The following is a 20,609-nucleotide window of genomic DNA, read 5'->3' as shown; positions in this document are numbered from 1 at the left end:
TACACCAGCAGATCATAATTTCCCCAGCACCTCAGGCTACACCGGACACCCGACCAGGGAGATTAACTCAACGCCACACGTTTCAGATTTCAGATTTATTGTCAGAGCACATATATGATATCATATACAACTCTGGGACTCTTCCTCCTGCAGTCGAGGCAGAATTACCACTGTGCAAAAAAAAACCTGACTCAACATACGCACGTAAACAAATAAAGAAATGTAAACAAACTGACTGTGCAGTTCAGAGAGAAAAAAAGTAAATAAAGTGCACAAGTAAGAGACGTTAAAAAAATTTAAAATTTAGACGTACAGGCCATTTCACCCCACGAGTCCATGCCGCCCAATTTACACCCAATTAGGCTCCACCCCTCGGTACGTCCCAAACGGTGGGATGAAACCAGAGTTCCTGGGGAAAACCAATGTAGACACCGGGAGACAGCGCAGGATTTGAACCCCAGTCCCGATTGCTAGAGCTGTAAAGGTGTTGCGCCAACCACTGCACCGAAAGTGCCGCCCTAAATAAGTCCCTGATTGAGTTTGTCGTTGAGGGGTCTGATGGTGGAGGGGGAGCAGCTGTTCCTGAATCTGGTGGTCCGAGTTTTGTGGTACCTAGACCTCTTTCCTGATAGCAGCAGCGAGAACAGAGCATGTTCTGGGTGGTGTGGGTCTTTGATGACGGCCAGGAACATAGCTTTACGCATTCACGGGATGGGTGGAAGTCCCTGGCATCAAGGTCCCTCATTGCCCTGAACTGAGGCAACCGCTTTAATGCATCTGGAGTCACCTACCAGCTAGACCAGGTAAAGATGTTGGATATCCTTTCCGCAGGTGAACGAGATGGGTTTGTACCATAATCCAATCAGTTCAGAGCCATCATTACCGAGACTAGTTTTATTTTACTGATAGAGTGAAATAGAAGAGAGGGCCCTACCACCCAGTTTACTCATCCCAGTTTTTTTTTAATCCTTCCACGTTCCCGTCAATTTCTCACTGACCTGCACTTTTGGGACACGTTACAGAGGCCAATTTACCAACTGAGGCAGTGAAACATGGAAGTCTGTGTCCAGTGCGCCCATTGTTCATCCTCTGCATCAGAGAGGCCTGAACGCAGACTGGGAGGTCGCGTCATTGAGCACCTCAGTTCTGTCCACCGCAGTGGCGTGGATCTCCCAGAGGCCACCCATTTCAACTCCCCGCCCCATTCCCATACTGACATGTCTGTCCATGGTCTCATGCACTTCCAGACTGAGACCACCTATAAATTGGTGGAACAACACCTCATCTTCCATCTTCAATGTCAGAAATAGAAAATGACCGTTGCCTTCGTTAAACACTGCAGACACTGTGATCGCAGAACCTTGAAGAAAGGTCAGGCCTGAAATGTGGTCATTTTCTTTCGCACTTATGGGCACTGTGAGGTCTCATGAGTTCCTCCAGCATCCAACCAAATGTTACTAACGTCGACTTCTCTGATTTCCGTTAGCCATCTCTCTATCTATCCGCTACCTTTCCTCTAGCCCTTTTTCTCTCTGTCTCCCTCTCTTCCCTCCAGATCTGCCTTCACAGAGCCACCCCCACCCCCGATCAGTTCTCACCATACCTCTCCAATCCATAATGAATTATCACCTTTTGCCTGTTGGCCCGTGCTCCTCCCCCTGCCCTTTCTTCCTTCCTCACCCCATCTTTTTATTCAGGTGACTGCCTGCTTTTTGCTCACACCTTGAGGAAGGGCTCAGGTCCAAAAGGCCGGTCCTGCATCTTTACCTCCCATGGACACCATGAGACCTACTGGGTTCCTCTAGCATTTCTGTGGATATTTTAATTACCAACTAAGCCTGCTGTCTTTGGGAGGAAGGTGGAGGATCTGAGAGAAACAAAGGGAGGACCTTCCCCCTGCCGTGCACGGCAAGGTCAGTGAAAATCAGCCATGATAAAGGGTTCAGAAATGTCGGCTGACCGTTTCTACCCACGGACGCTGACTGACCTGCTGGGTGTCTCCAGCCATTCTTTCTTTGTTCAAGATTCCAGTGTGATTCTCGGGATCTTTTTTATCTTCAGCTGATTTGGGCAAATTTTCAGTTTAACACCTCATCAGAAGAATAGCATCTCTGGTCAATGGATATTTGGAGGTGGATGGAATCTGGGAACCTGGAATTTGTGCAGGAAAGTGGCACTGAGGTTTAAAACAAAGGTCAGCCTTGTTCCTTCCCAGTATGGAGGCAAGAACACTGATAAAGGTCATTGTCTTCTCACCTTTGTCTCCGGAGTAGAACCTGAACCCACTCTCTTGTAGATTAAGAGAGCTATTCCAGTGCTGCGCAAGGCCCCTGCCCACTAGAAGCTTCAGGTGAGGGTGGAAAGGTGACATATTTTGGGGGGGAGAGGGAGTTAACTCAGTGATTATGATGGAATACTCATTGCCAGAGCAAAGAACAACTTTCTGAGAACTTGGAAAAGTCCCTCTGACTTGAATGGTGGATCTATTTCTGTCATTCAAAAAGTCATTGCAAAAGTGAGAAAGTAAAACAAAGCCATTTTTAATAAGAAATGAAGTCAAATGAGTAATCTTGACCTCTGTGCGCACTGAAGGGACAGAGAGCACACTTAGTGATATCTGTATTCATTCCCAAACCCACCTCCTTTCTGACGCACCAAAGTTCCTGAGCAACATCCTGTCAGCTGATCACACTGGCCCAATCTCATTGGCTGTCTGTGTGGACTGACCATATTCAGAAGAGGCTCCAGGTAAAGAAGCCAATCCCAGGCTGAGGCTGGCAAGACTTCACTCTCTCTTGACTGCAGTGAGGAGTGGGGTTGGTTTGGATGGCTGGGTCTGCGGCACACACTCTGGGGGAGTCGATGGAACCTAGGAAGCAGCCTAAGGCTTCTCCTCGAAACATGAACCTTGGTAATGGCTCATGCCAAGGGGTGGGTTTATCTTGTGAAAATGGTGTCACCCAGCCCTGGTGGAGTTTTGGCAAGGAGAAGGAAACTATAAACTGTAGTCCATCCATGGTCACATCTAGGATCCAAATAATTGCAATAAGATATCCTTACTCGTGTGAGTAAAGTAAAAACACAATGCTGGAGAAACGCAAGAGCTCAAACATTGTGCATTATATGGCAGAGATAAAGATACATAACCAACACTTCAGCCTTGAGCCCTTCATCAAGGTGTGAACAAAATATAGGCAGTTACCTGAACATAATGGTGGGATGGAGGGGCAGGGAGAGGAGCACAGGCCCACAGGCAAGAGATAATAGGTGGATGAGGTTGGGATGACACCCTAAGTGGGTGGAGGAGAGGGGGAATAGTTCTGTGAATGAAGAGGGAAGGGGATTGAGAGCTGGAGGAAAGGAGGCAGAGGGATGGAGAAGAAAGGAAGAATGGGGAGTGTATCCAAATGGTGGTGAGGGAGGAGGAGTGGGCACAAGTGTGCTGCTTCCTGTGATCACAGAGGAAGGGGCCAAGGAGGGGTTTAGTAGGAAGGCATGAGTGGATGAAGGAGTCACAGAGGGAGTGGTCTCTAGGCAAGGTGGAGAAGGGAAGAAAGGCGAAGATGTGTCTGAATGCAGCATCATGCTGTAGGTAATGGAAAGTGCAAAGGATAATGCAGCGTGTTGGATGAGGAGGCTGGTTGAGTGGTAGGTGAGGGAAGGGGGGCCAGGGCAGAGGTGCAGGTAATGGAGGAGGTGCGGGTAACTGCAGAGTTGATGGTAGAAGAGGGAAAGCAACATTTTTTTCAAGAGTGAGGACACCTCGGGTGACTACTGTGTGTTACTCCAATCAGTGTAAAAGCCAAACATAGAGATGGCCCTTCTTAATCACAGGCTGAATCAGTGTGGTTTTTTTTTCAGTGAGATATATACAGGGCACCCAGTCCCTTTACACCATCACCTTTTCCCAATCTCTCCCCATTTAAAAGATGCACTTTCTCTTTTGTGCACCACGTTATTTTTTTTTTCATCCACCACATTCTTGCTCTGATAGTTTCTCCTTAACCCTTTAAAACCCCGTTAGGTCCTTCTCCCTCTATATAATTGAATCCTGAACCCCTCACTGAGAAATATCGACCCTTCTTTTGATGTGAGAACCAGTTTTCCATTCTTACCTCTATATTACTCCCAGAATCTACGTGCTGTAACCTTGCTGGAATGACTGCCTGTGTGGGATCTTATCAAAAGTCTTCTGTAAGTCCAAATACACCATTTCCCCCGGTACCCCATATCACCAGCCTACACCACCATGCCCTCAACAGCTGATGACCTTCAGGAGATCCAGTGTGGCCCTTTCATTGTCATTAATCGGGTCACGAGTCCTTCCTGGACATGTCATTCTTCCTTCCTCTGACTCTTTCCATTATTCTCTTTCAAATCCAAGTTTACTGATAACTCCCTTCAACATCGACCTCACACAACATCAACCCACCAACCCCCCCCCCCCCACCCACCACCACCTCTGATCTGAACTGTTGCACAGTGTAACTCAACCATGCCCTAAATGCTTTCTAAATTTAAATGTAGACATACAGCACAGTAACAGGCCCTTTTGGCCCACAAGCCCTTGCCTCAGGGGGCCACTCTGGCATATCAGGGGGCCACTCTGGCATCTCAGGGGGGCAACTCCGCCACCTCCTTGTCACTGTTTTTGGTGAGCTCCAGCACTAAAAAATTACCACTGCCCCTCTGATTACACCCAACTGACCCCACCCCCCCACCACCCTTATGTTTTGAAGGGTGGGAGGAAACCAGAGCACCCAGAGGAACCCCACGTTGACACAGGGAGAGCATACAAACTCCTTACAGACTGCACCAGATTCAAACCTGGGTCGCTGGTGCTGTAACAGCATTGTGCACACCGCTTTGCTGACTGTGCCGCCCTGAATGTTCAGGTGTATTTGAGTGAATTGGTGACCAACAGCACTTTGCTTGTAAAATCAGAACAATGATCTTTGAATCCTATCAGTACTGGTGAAAGCCGACTGGATTTCTGGATAACTTTTGCATCAACTGTCACAACACCTTTTTACCCTCAGCCTTTCTTGGGCAACATGTATAAGGAATATTGAAAGGACTGACAGTGGAGCAAAGCCGGGATAAATGACCATCGAAGCTCCTAAAATTAAAGTCACATTACCTCAGCAACCTTCTTTTATCCACCAAATAGACTCGGATTTCCAATTTCCGACAGAATGTCTATTAAATGAGTGTTTATGAATGTATACAAATGGTCAGGAACCAGACCACAATGAAAAGAAAGGCTTATTGAAGCCATTTCCCTACAAAGGAAATCACTAGTTAGATGTTAAAATACTGTGCGCTGTGAACAGAAATGACCTTTGCCGTTACACCCAAATGACCTCAATTTTCCTTCTTAGGTTTCTGTGAAAAGACCTTAAAATTTATGTCTTCCAGTTCCTTAAAGATGTTTTTTTCTGCAGATGGATTTTCCAAATGACTGTCCTCTTGCCTCTGACCTTCTGAAACTTAATTCAACTTTACCGAATCAATTGTTTATATAAATAGGCCCCAATTTGAAAACAAAGTCAGGAATATTTCAAGATAAAGTGTGAATATAAAGGAACTCCTCCCTTGTCGACCAACCAGATGCCATTAAGAGATACTTCTCCAGTTTCTGCTGACCTACTGGAAAATTTTCTCTCCCTCCCCTTTCCCCTGGCCTTCTTTCCCTTAGTTCTCCACCCACTTCCCTCTCTATTCCCAGAGCCATCACCCCTCCCCCTGCTTGCTGCTGTGCCCTCCCTCCCTTATCCACCTATTACCTCCTCCCTTTGGGACCATGCTCCTCCTCCTGCCCCTCTCCTCCCTCCCACTATTTTGTTTGGGCACCTATTGACATTTTTCAAGTTAGGTGCAAAATGTAGCCAGGCATCTGAGTTTTGGCGCCTGCCTACATTTTGCTCGTCCCTTGGTGAGGGGCTCAAGCCCGAAATGTTGGTTATGTATCTTTGCCATTAAAAAAATGCTGTTTGTCCAGAATTGTGTTTTTTTGTTTTAAACCCAAAATTTGGTTCCATTGAATTCCAAGTGCAAGACATAAACATTGCTGTGGTGAACCCATCATAGTTCAGACATAATGTTCTCTGCCTAACAATGCTACTATATTGCTGCACCTTCTCCCATTACCAGCACACACCCAAAATATCCAAGACAGGAAAGTAATATGTGCTGGATCCACGTTGGCCAGAAGTTGGAAAAGTCTTATTTCTAATATTGAAATAGAACTAGAAAATGGTGGGATACTCAATGCTCAACAGAAAGAGAGTTCTTTAGTTAGGGGATCGTCCCTTCCTATACAGACAGAGGAAGCAAGATCACTAAGATATAGGAGTAGAAATAGACCAGTCTGCTCAGCCATTCTTTCATGAGCTGATCCATCCTCCCACTCAGCCCCACTCCTCCCCATAACCCTTGATATCCTGACGAATCAGATACCTGTCAATGTCTGCCTTAAATAAACCCAACCACCTCGCTTCCATAGCCAACTGTGGCAACAAGTTCCACAGACTCACGATCCCCTAACTAAAGAAATTCCACTACCACTCTTGAGTTAGATTCAAGTTAGCAGTGAAGGAGTCGTGAGCTAATCCAATGCATAGAAGTTCCTGGATAGCTTACACAGGTTTATAGTGAGGGCCCAGTCTACTTTAGTTATGAGATCAATTATCAGGGGAATGTATATATGATTGTTGATGAGTTGGTGAGCACAGAAATACCACTATTCCTAAAAGTGTAAAATGTTGGGAGTAACACCACGGGGCAGGCAGCTTCCATGAAGAAAGAAAAGCTGAGTGAAAACATAAGGTCAAAGACCGCTCCTTTCTCCACTTGCCGAGTATCTCCTTTTATTTTTGATTTCCGACAGTTTTCTTGCTTTTCTGCATTGAGGAGATGCCTGATGAATACTTGAAGAGTGTAAGCCTCACAGGGTCATCATGAGTTGCCAAGGAGGTCGAGGCTCAGCCCCTTCTTTACCAGCCAGCATGAAGTTGAGGGGCCGAACAGCCCAACTCTGTGTTCTCAGAGTTGTGTTTTCTCCCCCAAGGTCTGCCTTGCGTCGGTGGTCAGGGCTTGCAGTGTTATGCAGGAAAAGTGCCTTCACGGTCAGAAGCTGTGTCCTGTCATGCATTGCATCGCTCAGCGATCCAGCCGTTCCAAGGGCTGGCTCCAGTAAAGCATTGACCGCTGAGCGCCTCACTCTCTGTTATCCTCACACCTGCTGTGCCATGCTGCATGAAAGAGTGAGATCTCCTTGCCTGTTTCCTGCATTCTTTATCAAGTGCCCTTCTTTGAACTCAGTGGTTCTCAACCTTTTTCTTTCCACTCACATCCCACCTTAATCAATCCCTGTGCCATCAGTGCTGTGATTGGTAAGGGATTGCTTAAGGTGGGATGTGAGCGGGAGGGGAAGAATGAGAATCACTGCTCTAGACCCAATTGTTACTGGAATATTTTGCTTGAGAAAAATTGTCATTGGCTCATTTCCTTTGGAGTTGTGAAACCGTGCACATAACAAGGCAATGAGGTACGATTAAAACAGTGGTTTTCAAACGTTTTCTTTCCATTCACATCCCACCTTAAGCAATCCCTTACTAATCACAGAGCACCTATGGCATAGGGATTACTTAAAGTGGTATGTGAGTGGAAAGAAAAAGTTTGAAAGCCACTGGTTTTACTGGATTACAACTGGTTAATGGTTTATTGCTGTGCAATTGTGTTTCCTAACAGCTGCTTTTATTTCACTTTATAATTTAAAAAATGGTGTTGTCTCTCCCTCCTAAGTAACCTCCCTGAAATGTTTCAAATGCCGATGGCTGTCCTTCTGTGTGAGTGGGAGTTTGTGCTGTGCTGCTCTGAGTTCACAGCTGTTAATTATAGCCAGATTATTTTTGCAAAAAGGTTATCAGTTTCAGTTTATTTTCGTCTACTTACATTGAGGGGCAAGAACAAAACATTAAAAAAAAATCCACTGCAGGGTAATGGATTGAGAATGCACACTGGCCCCTGCGTATCCGGGTATTGAGAAGACTCCGAGTGGGCTTCTGCAACAGCAGCGCTTCAATAAAAGCGGTGTTATTGACAGAAAGATATTAAAGCAAAATTGTGTCCTAATTGTGGTTTTCCATATCAATATATAGAGTGGGATGATGCTATTAAGCTCTGATTTCAACAAGCTATTAGGATGAGGACAAACTCAGCAGAATAAATGCTGGTTGTTTTACACTCAGTTTAAATACAGTGACTCACGGAAGGAGGCCATTTGGCCCATGTTCGTTGTTTTCAACAACTGTCCAGCGAGACTTGTTCTCCAGTAGCCTCAAGTTCTTTTGTCCTTCGAGCATTTTTCCCATTCCTTTTTGAAAGCTGCTGTTAAATCTGTCACTCCCACTCTTTCAGACCTTCCCATTGCAAAGCGAAGGAATTGCGGACACTGGAACCTTGCGTGAACAAGGTGGAGGGACTCAGCAGTGCCAGTCGGCGTCCTTGCAGAGAAATGGTCAGTCGACATTTTGGGTCACATTCACTTTATCGAGAAATGGACCTGAATCCTTGACAGATCGTTTCTCTCCTTGGATACTGCAGAGAGATAAAGTGACAGATCGGATTGGTCTGCTTGGGAGTTATCATAGAGCCCACTGAGCTGAATGGCCTCCTTCCCTGTCACACTAAGAAAAGGCCTCTCGATCACATACTCCACCTCTGGAGGCTGTGCCTTCAACCACCGAGGCCGTAGGCTTTGGAATAGCTCCCTAAATCTCTCCACTTCATTTAACTTGCTGACTGAAACCTAACTCCTTGGACAGGTACTTTGCATGGTCTTGCCCAAGTATCTCCTTGTGTGGCTCTTTATCGGCTTCACGAACCTTTAGGACATCTCAGCACCTTGACTGGAAGTTGCTGCTCTGGCTCCTATCTTATGCATTAGTAGATTGAATGTTTCTGAAACTCCAGAAGTCGTTGCCTTTGGGAATAAGCAAGATATTGACTCAGCTTTGTGAACGTGCGACGCAGAGACATCAGAATTGGCAGCATGGTTAGCGCAATGCTGTTACAGAGCCAGTGATTAGGACCGGGATTCAAATTCCTTGCTAACTGTAAGGAGTTTGTACGTTCTTCCCGTGTCTCCGGGTACTCTGTTTCCTCCCATGGTTCAAAACGTACTGGGGGTTGATTGGGTGTAATTGGACAGCACGGACTCATGAGCCAAAAGGGCTGTTACCATCTAAAGAATAAAATGTGAACAGTCACAAATGCCCCAGTATAATTGCTTCAAAAGTAAAATGCTGCCAATGGTGGAAAGGCCAGAAGTTCTCAATGTCTGTGGAGCTTGACAAAAGGATTAACGTTTCAGGGCAAAGACCCCTTAAGGATAAATATTTGAACCTTTCCCTTTATTCTGCAATTTTCTGGTCACTAATAATGGTGGAATCTCTGTGTAAGACACAGCAGTATCAAGGTGAACAGAAGTCCTGCAATGAGAAGTGAGGAAAGACATCTCGGTGCATTGTAACCTTTGACTGAACGTGGTTCAACACATTCCCAGATCTCCTAGTTTTCGCTCCTTGGTCCCTTTGTCACAATTGGGTGGCCTGGTTAGTGTAGTGGTTAGTGCAATGCGGTTACAGCACCAGCAATTGGGACTGGGGTTCGAATCCCATGTGGTCTGTAAGGAGTTTGTTCATTCTCCCCATGTCTGCCCCCAGTTACCTCCCACTGTCCAATACATACTAGGGATTGTAGGTTAATTGGATATGATTAGTCATGGGCCAAAGGTCCTGTTACTGTGCATGTACCAATGTCTAAATGACGGCCTTCTTGCCATTTTCACCATTTCTTTCCCTGCTGCCCCACACACACACACACGCGTGCGCGAGCTGGTTCCTCCCTTCCCCACCTTTCTCAATTTCATCACTGATTCCAGGTCTGAGGGCATCAACCAGAAGCACAAACCCTGCTTCTGTCTCCACATTTGCTGTTCAATCTGTTGAGTAACTGCAGCCTTTCCCAATGGTGTGTCTGGTGGACAGCAGCTGAAGAATGTCCACCATCAGACTCAGACATGCTCTGTTTTGCCTGGCCCACATCTCTCCAATGCAAGTTGGGGATGCTGGGTTTAGATATTACTTTGTTTTAAGAGTTACGGTCTCAGGCCCTTCCACCCCACACCACCCAAATACACTCATGTGACCAATTAACCAACAAACCCTGTACGTCTCTGGAACACTGTGTGATTTACTTCATTTGTCAAGCCAGGGCATCACCGTGTGGATGTCACAGTAATGGAATAAGATCCTTTACAGCTTCCATTTCTGCTTTAGAAGGGAGACTATTCAGCCCATCAAACCTACACGAGGTTTGCAGAAAAATCCCAACTCCCTATTTCATCCTAATGTCTGTGCAAATATAACTCAATAAAATATTTCTTGGAGGTAAGTTCCATATTATAAGTGGAAGTAAAATGCGAAAGTCTGCAGACATTGGTTGAAGTAAAAACACAATGCTGGAGAAATTCAGTAGGTCGAACTGTGTACGTTATGTAGCAAAGAAAAAGGCATTTTGTTTATTTAAAGATATTTGACAATAAAGATTTGTTTGGGCGCCTGCCAACATTTTGTCAGACCTTGATGAAGAGCTCAAGTCCAAAACATTGGTTATGTATTATAAAGTACACTGTTAACCTTCTGAGTTTCTTCAGTATTGTGTTTTTATCATATCCATAAGCACCTTGCTACATAAATAAGTTCATCCTCATATGTCCCCCTCAGATTTCCCTTGACTTTATTTCTGGGCTTCTTGGTCCTTAAACCATCTGTTGGGGATCTCTCTGTTGATTCTACGTATTAACTTCACCTGTCACTTTGATAGAGAATCGAATACAGTTGCAGACTGGGTGACCGCTTCCCTAACCACCTGCTCTCTGGCCTTGGGTCTAAGACTGAACTCCAGATGCCTGTCATTTTATGTCCCTTTGGCACACGCGCGCGCACACACACACACACACACACACACACACACGCGCGCGCGCGCACGGGCCTGTCTGTCCACCACCTTGTCTGTTGATGGGGTGAAGCCAAACGTCATCTTATGGAAGCAGCTTACTCTATTCCACAGGTGAAACCCAGTGAAAGGAGAGCGCTGGACGAACTCAGCAGGTCAACCAGCCCCATAGGAGGCAAAGAAATATAACAAACATTTCAGGCCTGCTGAGCCTTACTTTAACAAAGAGTTCAGGCCCAAAATGACAGTTATATATCTTTGCTTTCTCTTGGCGCTGCGGGATCTGCTGAATTTCTCCAGCACGTTTGGGTGCACCTAAAACCTAACAGCATGAACATCAAATTGGGGTTACCTAAATTTCTCCTCCACCTCCCTCTTCCCTCAAAAGTTTCTCCTACCCCCCACCCCCCTTTCTCTTCCAGCCTCCCTCCCCCCCACCGCTTTTAGTTTCACATTTGCTACTTGCACTTCCCACGTTAGTCTTGAGAAGGGGTCCTGACCTGAAATGTTGGCTGGTCACTTCTCTCCGCGGACACTGCTTGACCCTTTGAATCCCTCCAGCTTCTCATTGTTAGCTCCAGTTCTTGCACATTGATATTTACATTGTGTTTTTGTTTTCTCTGTTTGCAATCTTTTCTTGCCCCTCGGAAGTGGAATGAATTTCATGCATTGAGGGCACCTCAGGAAATTCCAAGATGGCTGCCAAGCGGAAGGGTGGTCTGAAACTGAACGCTATCTGTGCCAAGCTAAGTCGGCAGGTTGTCTATGACTGTGCAGCAGAGCAGGCCGAGCCAGACCATAAACTCCAAGAGAGTCGCCACAGCGACAGACTGCACCCCAGCGAGCAGGAGGGAAAGGCCGAGAGTACCGGTGGCCTTCGCCGCTTCCAGAGGTTTGAGGAGGACAAGAAGAGGCGGGAAGCCATCGAGAAGTGGGTGAACGGAGAGTACACGGACGAACACGGGGACTGCCAAGCAAAGGCTGGGCCCATGGGCTTCCTGTCCTCGGAAGGGGTGTACATGCTTCAGCCCAAAGGGTGCAGTGAGGAGGAGGAGGAGGAGGAGGAAGAGAACGATGGAGCTCAGGGATCGCTCGACGGCAGCTGCATGGAGGACCGAGATTCTGAGGAGGTGGGGCGGAAAGAAGAAGGTTATAATTCTTCCAGTGAGGCCAGCACGAGGCAACCCAGCACTGCCTCTTCAGGTGAGTTACCCTTGCCCCTTCTATGATCGTCACTAGGTGGGTGGGGAATGGTGCAGACCACATCACAGACACCATCAGATGGTCTAACTCTCTATAAACCTTTTGTCCAGTGTTTCAGCAGAAATGTATTATTTTTTATAAATATATCCCTGTAATTTAGTTATAACAACAGAAACATTTTCCGTAAGCCCAGCTGACATGAATCAATATACCTACAAAGGTGAAACTCGATGCCCATTTACTTTTTGAATGTTCTAATGGGCTCCAGTCAGAGCTGTCATCGTTACCCAAAGACAATGACCCTTCGAATCACGTGGTTCCATCTGCCCGTCCCATCAGCATACGCTGTTGTTTTTGTTGCTGCTGGTGTTTTTACAGTCATTGCTTTTGTCAAATTTTTTGGTGTTTTAGCTACAATGTTGTGGTCATTAGTATTTGTGAACTGAGATCAGTAACTTGTTTGAGAATGAAGTAGTAATTGAAGGAAAAGAAGGCGGGGGGTAGTGTGACACCTCTGCACCGGGTTACACCACTGATGATCACCAGTCTTCTCCAAGGGTGCAAGTTTAGACTCGTTAATTGTAAGAGAAAATAATAAAATTCCCAATTGCCCACCTCCCTCTCAAAACATTGGCATTTTATCCCCATGCTGGTGAGACACGTTAAGAGTGAGGACTTGAGCCCTTGAATCGTTTGTGTACCGAGCACTCCTTCAATCCCTACAAAGCCAGCAGCTGCTATTGAACAAAAGCCAAGCGGCTCATGGACGAGCGGAGATTAAAGAACTCTCCCAATGGCTGGGGGGGGGGGTGCAGAGGTCACGCATGCTGACCCCTCACAGGGTTTCTCAGTGCTGCTCTGGAATGTAAAAAGGTGGAGATATGAAGTGCTGTTTGTTATCACATGAGAGGAAAACGTGTATTTAATGGGTTCAAATATAGATGGGGCTTGGACTGCCCTTCGTGAAAGAATCTGCAGACTTTAAGTGCAAAGATTAGGGTACTTCATTTAATGCTCCAATGACACTATCTACTGAACTGGCTTCTGATATAGAAATCTGGAATTACCTAAAGCCAAGGCATGACATCATCGGGAGGAAATATGATAAGGTCAAAACATTTTTACACTATTTTTAAAGTAAGATTATCTGACACTCTGTCAGAACAAATTATTCTTGCTGAATTCAAGCCTTATGAGGCGATGAGTCTTAAACACTTCAGACTCCTTCGATCACTGGAGACCCTGCCCAGTGTTCCATGAGCAGATCTTGGGTTATTTTGGACAGATAGTGGCTCAACGCATTCAACAGGGCACATGGTCTGGGCAATGCTGTGCCTCTCCTGCTGTGGTTGACGTGGTCAATGATGTGAGCAGTATTACTGGATACTGCATTCTGTAAATCTTCCCAGCCTGCACCAGTCCCATTCAATCTCAACCCTCTCCTCCCATTGAAGGCTTCGAGGGACTGTCCTGCAGAAACCCGGGTGCCCGTTAGCTGGCAGAGGTATGCCTTGATCTCCCAGGGATAGGCTTCGTAGCCACCTCAGAAGTTTTAATCGAGCCATGTTTGGGATAGAACTGGGCAGTTCCTTCCATAACATAAAAAGTCTTCAATTACAACGCTCTCCACTGTCAAAGTGCCAATTTTGGCAGAGCAAGATCCCACTGACAACTATGTGATTGTAACCAGGTAACTTGTTGGTGCCAGTCGGGGTAAATCCCCATTGGAACCTTACCCCCAAATCCTTTCTAGGAGGGCCTTGGGCCAACACCTCAGCTGGGAACTGGTAGCTCTGATAATTCAGCTCACCCTCAGACCTGGTCGGGATTGTCTGCCCAGCACATTCTGATTCTGAGCCAAGTGTACAACAGCTGAAACTTGTGGAGAACGAGTAGTAACAGCGACCATTTGGATAGGGGGCCGTTTTGTGCAGCTGGTGATGTTTCCGAGCTCCTGTGGAGCAGGCCACCTGTCCCTCCTGACCGTGCAGTAACATTGTCCTTTGTGCATCTCACATCTTTGCTCAAAGGGACTTTGACTAGCTCGAACAGTTTGAAATGGCGCCAATTTCCTTGTCAAAATCCACAATTTGGGTTGAACTGCTTTTGATTGGAACAATTTACAGAGGGTCTTGTTAAAAATGAATGGGCCCAGAAGGGGGAGCTTGAAACTTTGAAGATCCAACCCCAGCCACCTCCCATTCACAGTCAGTTTCAGGGTGAAGGCATTTCGCCTCCTGGGTGAAGATTTCCCGACACTCGTTCACCTTTCCCACCTCTGGTAACACAAAGCTGCACATTGCTGGCATGAGATCAACAAGGCAAAGTCTCCCCAATTTTTCTTTAACTGTGCCTTGTGTCCTAAACTTCTGCTAAATGCAATGATGGACTGTGTCCACTTGTCATGTTCAATCCATCTCTCTCTCTCTCTCTCTCTCTTACCCCCTTCCTCCCATTATTCCTTAGAAGCCGAAGTGCTTCAACCTGAAATTCCTGCCCAGAAAACCATGCACACATCTTCCAAAATATTTTCACCCATTCTCCCAGCTGGATCAAACTAGCCCAAGCAGTCTTGTGCCTGTGAACAGAAAACCTGCTTTCAAATGCTCTTCTATTGATCCCAAGTATTCCGCACAACTGGCTCACAACCTGATCCCTGACCCCAGCTCCAGCCCCCTGAGAACCCCCGACTCTGTCCATACAGCCCATTTGTACCCTGACTCACATTCCAAGCTAACAATTGATCCAGATGCCAGACCATTGGAACTTCCAAGCAATTGGATGTGGGATAATTAGAGTTTCACAAGATGTAGGAGCAGAAGTTGGCCAATCACCCCATCAAGTCTGCTCTGCCATTCTGACGTGAGCTGACCCATCCTCCCACTCAGCCCCACTCCTCGGCCTTCTCTCAGTAACCCTTGATGCCCGGACTAATCAAATTCCTGTCAATCTCTGTCACTTTCACAGCCATCTGTGGCAATAGGTTCCACAGACTCATGACCCAATGACTAAAGACATTATTCCACATGTCTTTCAAATTGACGTCCATTATCCAGAAGTTGTGCCCTCTTGTCCTAGTCTCCCCTACCATGGGAAACATCCTTCCCACATCTACTCTGTCCAGGCCTTTCAGCATTTGAAATGTCTAGACAAGGTCCTCCTCATCCTTGTGTAGTCCAACAAGTATAGACCAAGACCTGACAAATGTTCCTTATTCACAACCCTTTCATTGCTGGTATAACTCGAGCAAATCTTCTCTGAGTTTCCACAGTGATCTTTCCAGTGGTGTTAAATGAGGTCTCATCTGCCAACTGGTACCTTTGGCAGTGCTGCACTCTCTCAAAAGGGACTTGAACCCAAGCCCTTTGTCTCAGAAGCAAACTATGAACTAAAACCAATACTTAGTCCAACCAACAGTATGACACCTCATTCCTTGAATGGCTCCTAACACTTTCTGGTGCACATACAGAAAGAAACTTCCCTGATAAAGTACAATAAAATTGTAACTGCTTCACCGATGAGCAAACTCTTTGATCTGCCAACGAAGCTCACTTGTGCTCATGGCTCTGAGATTGTCTAGCAATTCCTATGGATTATGGATGAGTTTCCAGGGTTATCGGAAAGAAAATCCTTTGGTGCTTTAAAGAGACACGGTGTGTACTTTTTAAAAATTTGCTGAACACTTGTTCTTGTAGAAATCGAGAAGGATGTAGATGGGGCAGTGACAACGTTAGTGGAATGTGTCTCCAGCAGTTTTGGTGACCCTCGGCGAGCATCCAAGGTCCATCATAACCAAGGTTCACTGCACCAGGGTTTGAGGGGTGCTGGTGCACTTGCAGCCCTAGCAAGAGGAGCCATGTCTTTCAGGAGTGAGGGTCTATTCATTAATGATGATGAAACTTCCAGTTCACTCCTTTACGAGTGGCAAGTGACCTGTGCATTTATTTTAACCAAAGTTGTTGAGGGAGAGCAAGAGAGGCAGGTGGGTGCAGTCCGAGTGAGGAGCAGCCATGTTCTTGCTGAACGGGAGAGTCGGTGTCAGGGAGCAGGAACGCTGCTTGTCATGTAGATCCAGCAGCAATGGCAGGCGAAACACCGTCCCCAGAAAGGCTCTCGCTTACCCAGCCAGTCCAGTGGTCGATAGGTTCGTTGTTCAGAACGGTAAGGCAGTCATGACTCATTGGCAAGTTCCCTCGAGACAGGAAGCCTCTCCCTTAAACAACTGTTGGCGATGGAGAACCCACAACGCCTAGAGGGCAGAAAGCACTGGGATTCAGACCAACACCATCGAAGGGCTGCTGATGTAGATCCAAGTCAGGTCGGTGGGTCCTTCCTAAATAAAAGGCTCCTTCCTGGAAAAAACCCATATGTTCTCACAAAACAAAACTGCAAACAAACAATTCCAGTGCATTATTAGTCAGAATTGGAGTTAGAAGAAAAATATAGAATGGAAAGCCCCTTCACCCACCATCATCCCTTAAAATGTGCTCTTATAAAACAAGTTAGTCAATAAAGGCGAGACACCAAACAGCAGAGATGACTTTCTACATATTAAGTGGAGCTGTGCGTCAAATACCTTTATGAAAACTTTGTTTAATGTACTGAGAAGCCATTGACTAGAACATTTAGTGAAATTGATTTTCCTGACATTGATGAACTCCCTTTATTTTGCCCCTGTATTAATTACTTTTTACAAATTAATTTAGCAGTCGTAAAACTTAAGAGCTGTGCAGAATGTTCCTGAAATGTTTAACTCTTTGGTGTCCTTCCACTTCCTGTCTCACTGTCACTACAGGGGAAATCTCAACGCTCCATGACTATGCAGCATCGACGATGAATGAATTCCTGGGAATGTTTGGCTACAATGACCAGAATGTCAAGGACGAGCTGGCGAAGAAGATCAGCTTTGACAAGTTGCACGCCACTACCTCAGAGACCTACCCCGGGGCCTCTCTGGGAGAGGATGCACTGGCAAGGAGGATCCGCAGCTCCAAGTATGAGGAGTGCATTCGGAAACTCAAGGCGGGGGAGCAGCTGCCCCGGCCGCTTCCCTCCGCCAAAGCTGAGGAGCCAGGTCCCCGGGCCCAGAAGGAAAAGGAGGTCCTTCTCCCGAGTGGCCCAGAGGCTCCCCTCCGCCGTGACACCAAGCCTGCCCCTAGCCTACTGACCCAGACCCAAGGCCTGGCCCCTCGGGCATCAAAGTATGACTACTTCATCCAGAAGCTGAAGACGGGAGAGAGCTTCCGGCCCCAAAACGGCAACACCTACAAGAGGCCCTCCAAGTACGACCTGGAGAATGTCAAGTACTTGCACCTTTTCAGGCCCGGGGAGGGAGATCCGGACATGGGCGGCGCTATCGCCTTCAAGACTGGCAAGGTGGGACGTCCCTCCAAGTATGACGTCAAGAACATCCAGAAGCTGGCTGTGGTGAAAGCCCCGACCAGCGCAGCCACCACTCCCCTCTCTGGCACCTCCTGCATCCCGGGACCTGCCTCTGATTCAGTTGCATCAGCCGGCATTGGAGGTCCAGACCTGCTGAAGTCCAGCTTCTCCCGGACTGACTCCATCACAACCGGAACCGTTTCCACCATCAAGTAAGGCTTTTCCTTTCATTCTGTCTCACACCAGGTCCAAACCAAGTTATGGAGCACTGGCTCTGAGCTCCAATTCACCTCCGAGCCAGGGGTCCCTCATCTGGTCGGTCCTCACTGTTTAATCCGATGAGGGAGGGGATGCACCCAGAGCCAGGGGTAATTCGTCTGGTCAGTTCTGACTGTTTAATCTGATGGGCAAGAGGACACACTCAGACCCGGGGGTCCATCTCCTCGTCTAGACCCCCTACAGAGGCTTAAACACCAGTGCTGGTCCTGCGGAGTTGCACTGAGGAAATGCGACAGAGTTGTGTAGTGGGGGGGGGGGGGGGGGTGGTGGCTATCCTTTAAGGAGAAGGGGCTTTGCTGCATGGTAGAGGAACAACTCAGCCCAAGGCTGCAAGAAACTGCAGAGAGTTGTGAACACAGCTCAGACTCTCACTCAAACCCCCGTCCACTCAGCCGACTCCGCATCCCACTGCCTTGGAAAAGATGTATCCCATCCTCGGAACGTTGTTCTCCACCCCCCCCCCCCATCCTTTTCCCTTTAATCTGATGGGTGAGTGGACACACTCGGACCTGAGGGTCAATCGCCTCACTGTCAATCAGTCCTCGCGGTTTAATCCAAGGGAGGGGTTGGGGACACATCTCCATGGTGGCACCAAGAGTGCGAAGGGTGTGGAACTCCCAGGCATACGGGTCCTTGTGGAGTGGCTGAAGGGAAACTGCAAAAGTTCATGAGAGGAAAGGGTGAGATGAAAGAAGGGCAGGCTTGCAACTCATAAGCTGAGGGCATTCCAAATCACTCAGCAACCCCTGAAGCGAAATCACTGCATCATGGAGGAAATGCAGCAATCAATTTGCACACAACACAATCACATTCAAGTCTATTGTCACCTGCACCAAAGTACAGTGAGAAAGTTTATTTGGCGAGCAGTCCAGCGAGACATCCCATACTTAGCACAGAAAAGAATAAATGGAACAGAAGTGGAGAATGGGAGAAAGAAATCAAATGGTACAGAGCAAAGAAAGCATAATTTTACTTGTGTGAAGTTCATTCAAGAGCCTAATAACAGCAAGCAAGAAACTGGCCTTGAATCTGGTTGTGCGTAACCTCACGTTGGTGAATCTTCTTCCTAAGGGGTGTGGGGGGGGGGTGGTGAAGACAATGTGCCGAGGGTGGGATGCATCTTTTGATATGTTGGCTGCTTTTCCAAGGTAGTGGGATGTATAGATGGAGTCAGCGGAGGGGACAGGGGTTTGTGTGAGGGTCTGAGCTACATTCACAATCCTCTGTGGTTACTTGCGGTCCAGGCAGAGCGGTACCTGTACCACGCAGTGATGCCCCTGGCTCCTTAAAGGATAGACAACCCCTCCCCCACCCCACACAACTCTGTCACATTTCCTCGGAAAGGACAAGTGCTGGTGATTAAGCCTCCAGAGGGGGACTGGATCCCCAATTCACAACTCAAAGGACTGAGTGTTCCCCACCAAGCCACACATTTGCTGGGTAGATGGAAAAGACTAATCCAAGTGAGCACCAGGAGTTTGCCTTCATTGTCACAATTGGAAAATACATTAAAATCCCCATTATCCGGCACCTACGGGAATCATGGATATCGGATATGGGAAATCTCCGGTTGACTGAGACTCGCTCTCCCAATGCCTAACTAAGGCACCTGCATTAAGAATATACTGTTTAAAAGACAAAGAAACAGTGCAAAATGTAAAGTAATTTGGTATTTGTATTGTGGTATTTCATTGTATAAAGTTCACTTTAATCAGCTAATTTAAATTCAAACACCGGGCGCTGGTGCTTCAACACCATTGCGCTAATCCTGCCGCTGTCATAATTAACCCTTCTCACTGACAACCCGGCTCACCTCCACGCCAGTGTTCAGTCAGGCCCTTGGCATTCCTTCCTTTAAATTCGAACCCCATTCATGAGCGCTGTAACAACATTGCGCGAGCTGCTACGCCAACCATACCACCATGATAATTAACTCCCTTCCTTACATCAAGTTTACAGATAGAGCCTTACTAATATATTAATATAATTAATAAAGATAAAGACACTTTGGCTCTTCATCCTGGGCGATGCCATTTTATTCAAATGTAACTTTATTAAAACTTTATTCAAACAGCTGCTGAGGGTAGGGCATGACCAGGGCGTTCCTCTGGCTGAATGCTCACTCCCAAGGGGATATGTGTTGCTTCAGAGAACATTTACTTTTACAATTTTAAACTTTTATTTAAAACTTTATTCTGATTTGATTTAAAATTCATTTGATTTATTTACTTCCTCGTCGGTTTTTTTTTGCCAGACATTTAAGTTTATGGTTGATTGAGTGCCAGATAATGGGGATTTTACTGTATCGGGTATCCAAGGAGAGAAAAAAATTGATTCCTGCTATTTAAGCTACAGGATAACATTTTGAGGATGGGACAATCAAACATGTTTCGGGTGGCAAGCTTTTATTTGGTATTTTAGTGTGAAGGTGGCAAAGTCGACTTAAAATAATGAGCAAAGATGTCGTAAGCTGCCATTCATATCTGGGCTTCTGTCATCCTCATAAAAACACAATGCTGGAGAAACAGCAAGTTGATCGGATAGTTAAGAAGGCCTATGGGATGTTGGGTTTCATTAATCAAGGATTGAGTTCAAGAGTCGAGAGTTCATGCTGCAACTCTACAGATCTCTGGTGAGACCACACTTAGAGTTTTGTGTTAAGTTCTGGTCACCTCAGTATAGGAAGGATGTGGAAGCTGTGGAGAGGGTGCAGAACAGATTTA

The 20,609-nt window shown here is 46.7% G+C and overlaps 1 protein-coding gene across 4 annotated transcripts in view; it reads left to right on the top strand.

Annotated features, from left to right (window-relative positions):
* Window positions 1-20,609, top strand: part of casz1 (castor zinc finger 1) — a 360,461-nt gene that overhangs the window by 258,119 nt on the left and 81,733 nt on the right. For all 4 annotated transcript variants that reach the window (XM_069918493.1, XM_069918491.1, XM_069918492.1 and 1 more), the window contains exons 4-5: window positions 11,674-12,225; window positions 17,021-17,819. In XM_069918493.1, coding sequence (XP_069774594.1) covers window positions 11,718-12,225; window positions 17,021-17,819 — 1,307 coding nt within the window. In that variant the 5' untranslated portion in view covers window positions 11,674-11,717. The remainder of the gene's footprint in view (window positions 1-11,673; window positions 12,226-17,020; window positions 17,820-20,609) is intronic.

This window comes from Narcine bancroftii, chromosome 2, assembly GCF_036971445.1.
Source record: "Narcine bancroftii isolate sNarBan1 chromosome 2, sNarBan1.hap1, whole genome shotgun sequence".
Taxonomy (NCBI): domain Eukaryota; kingdom Metazoa; phylum Chordata; class Chondrichthyes; order Torpediniformes; family Narcinidae; genus Narcine; species Narcine bancroftii.
The sequence above is the reverse complement of the archived record's forward strand: the minus strand, read 5'-3'. Positions and strand labels throughout refer to the sequence as shown.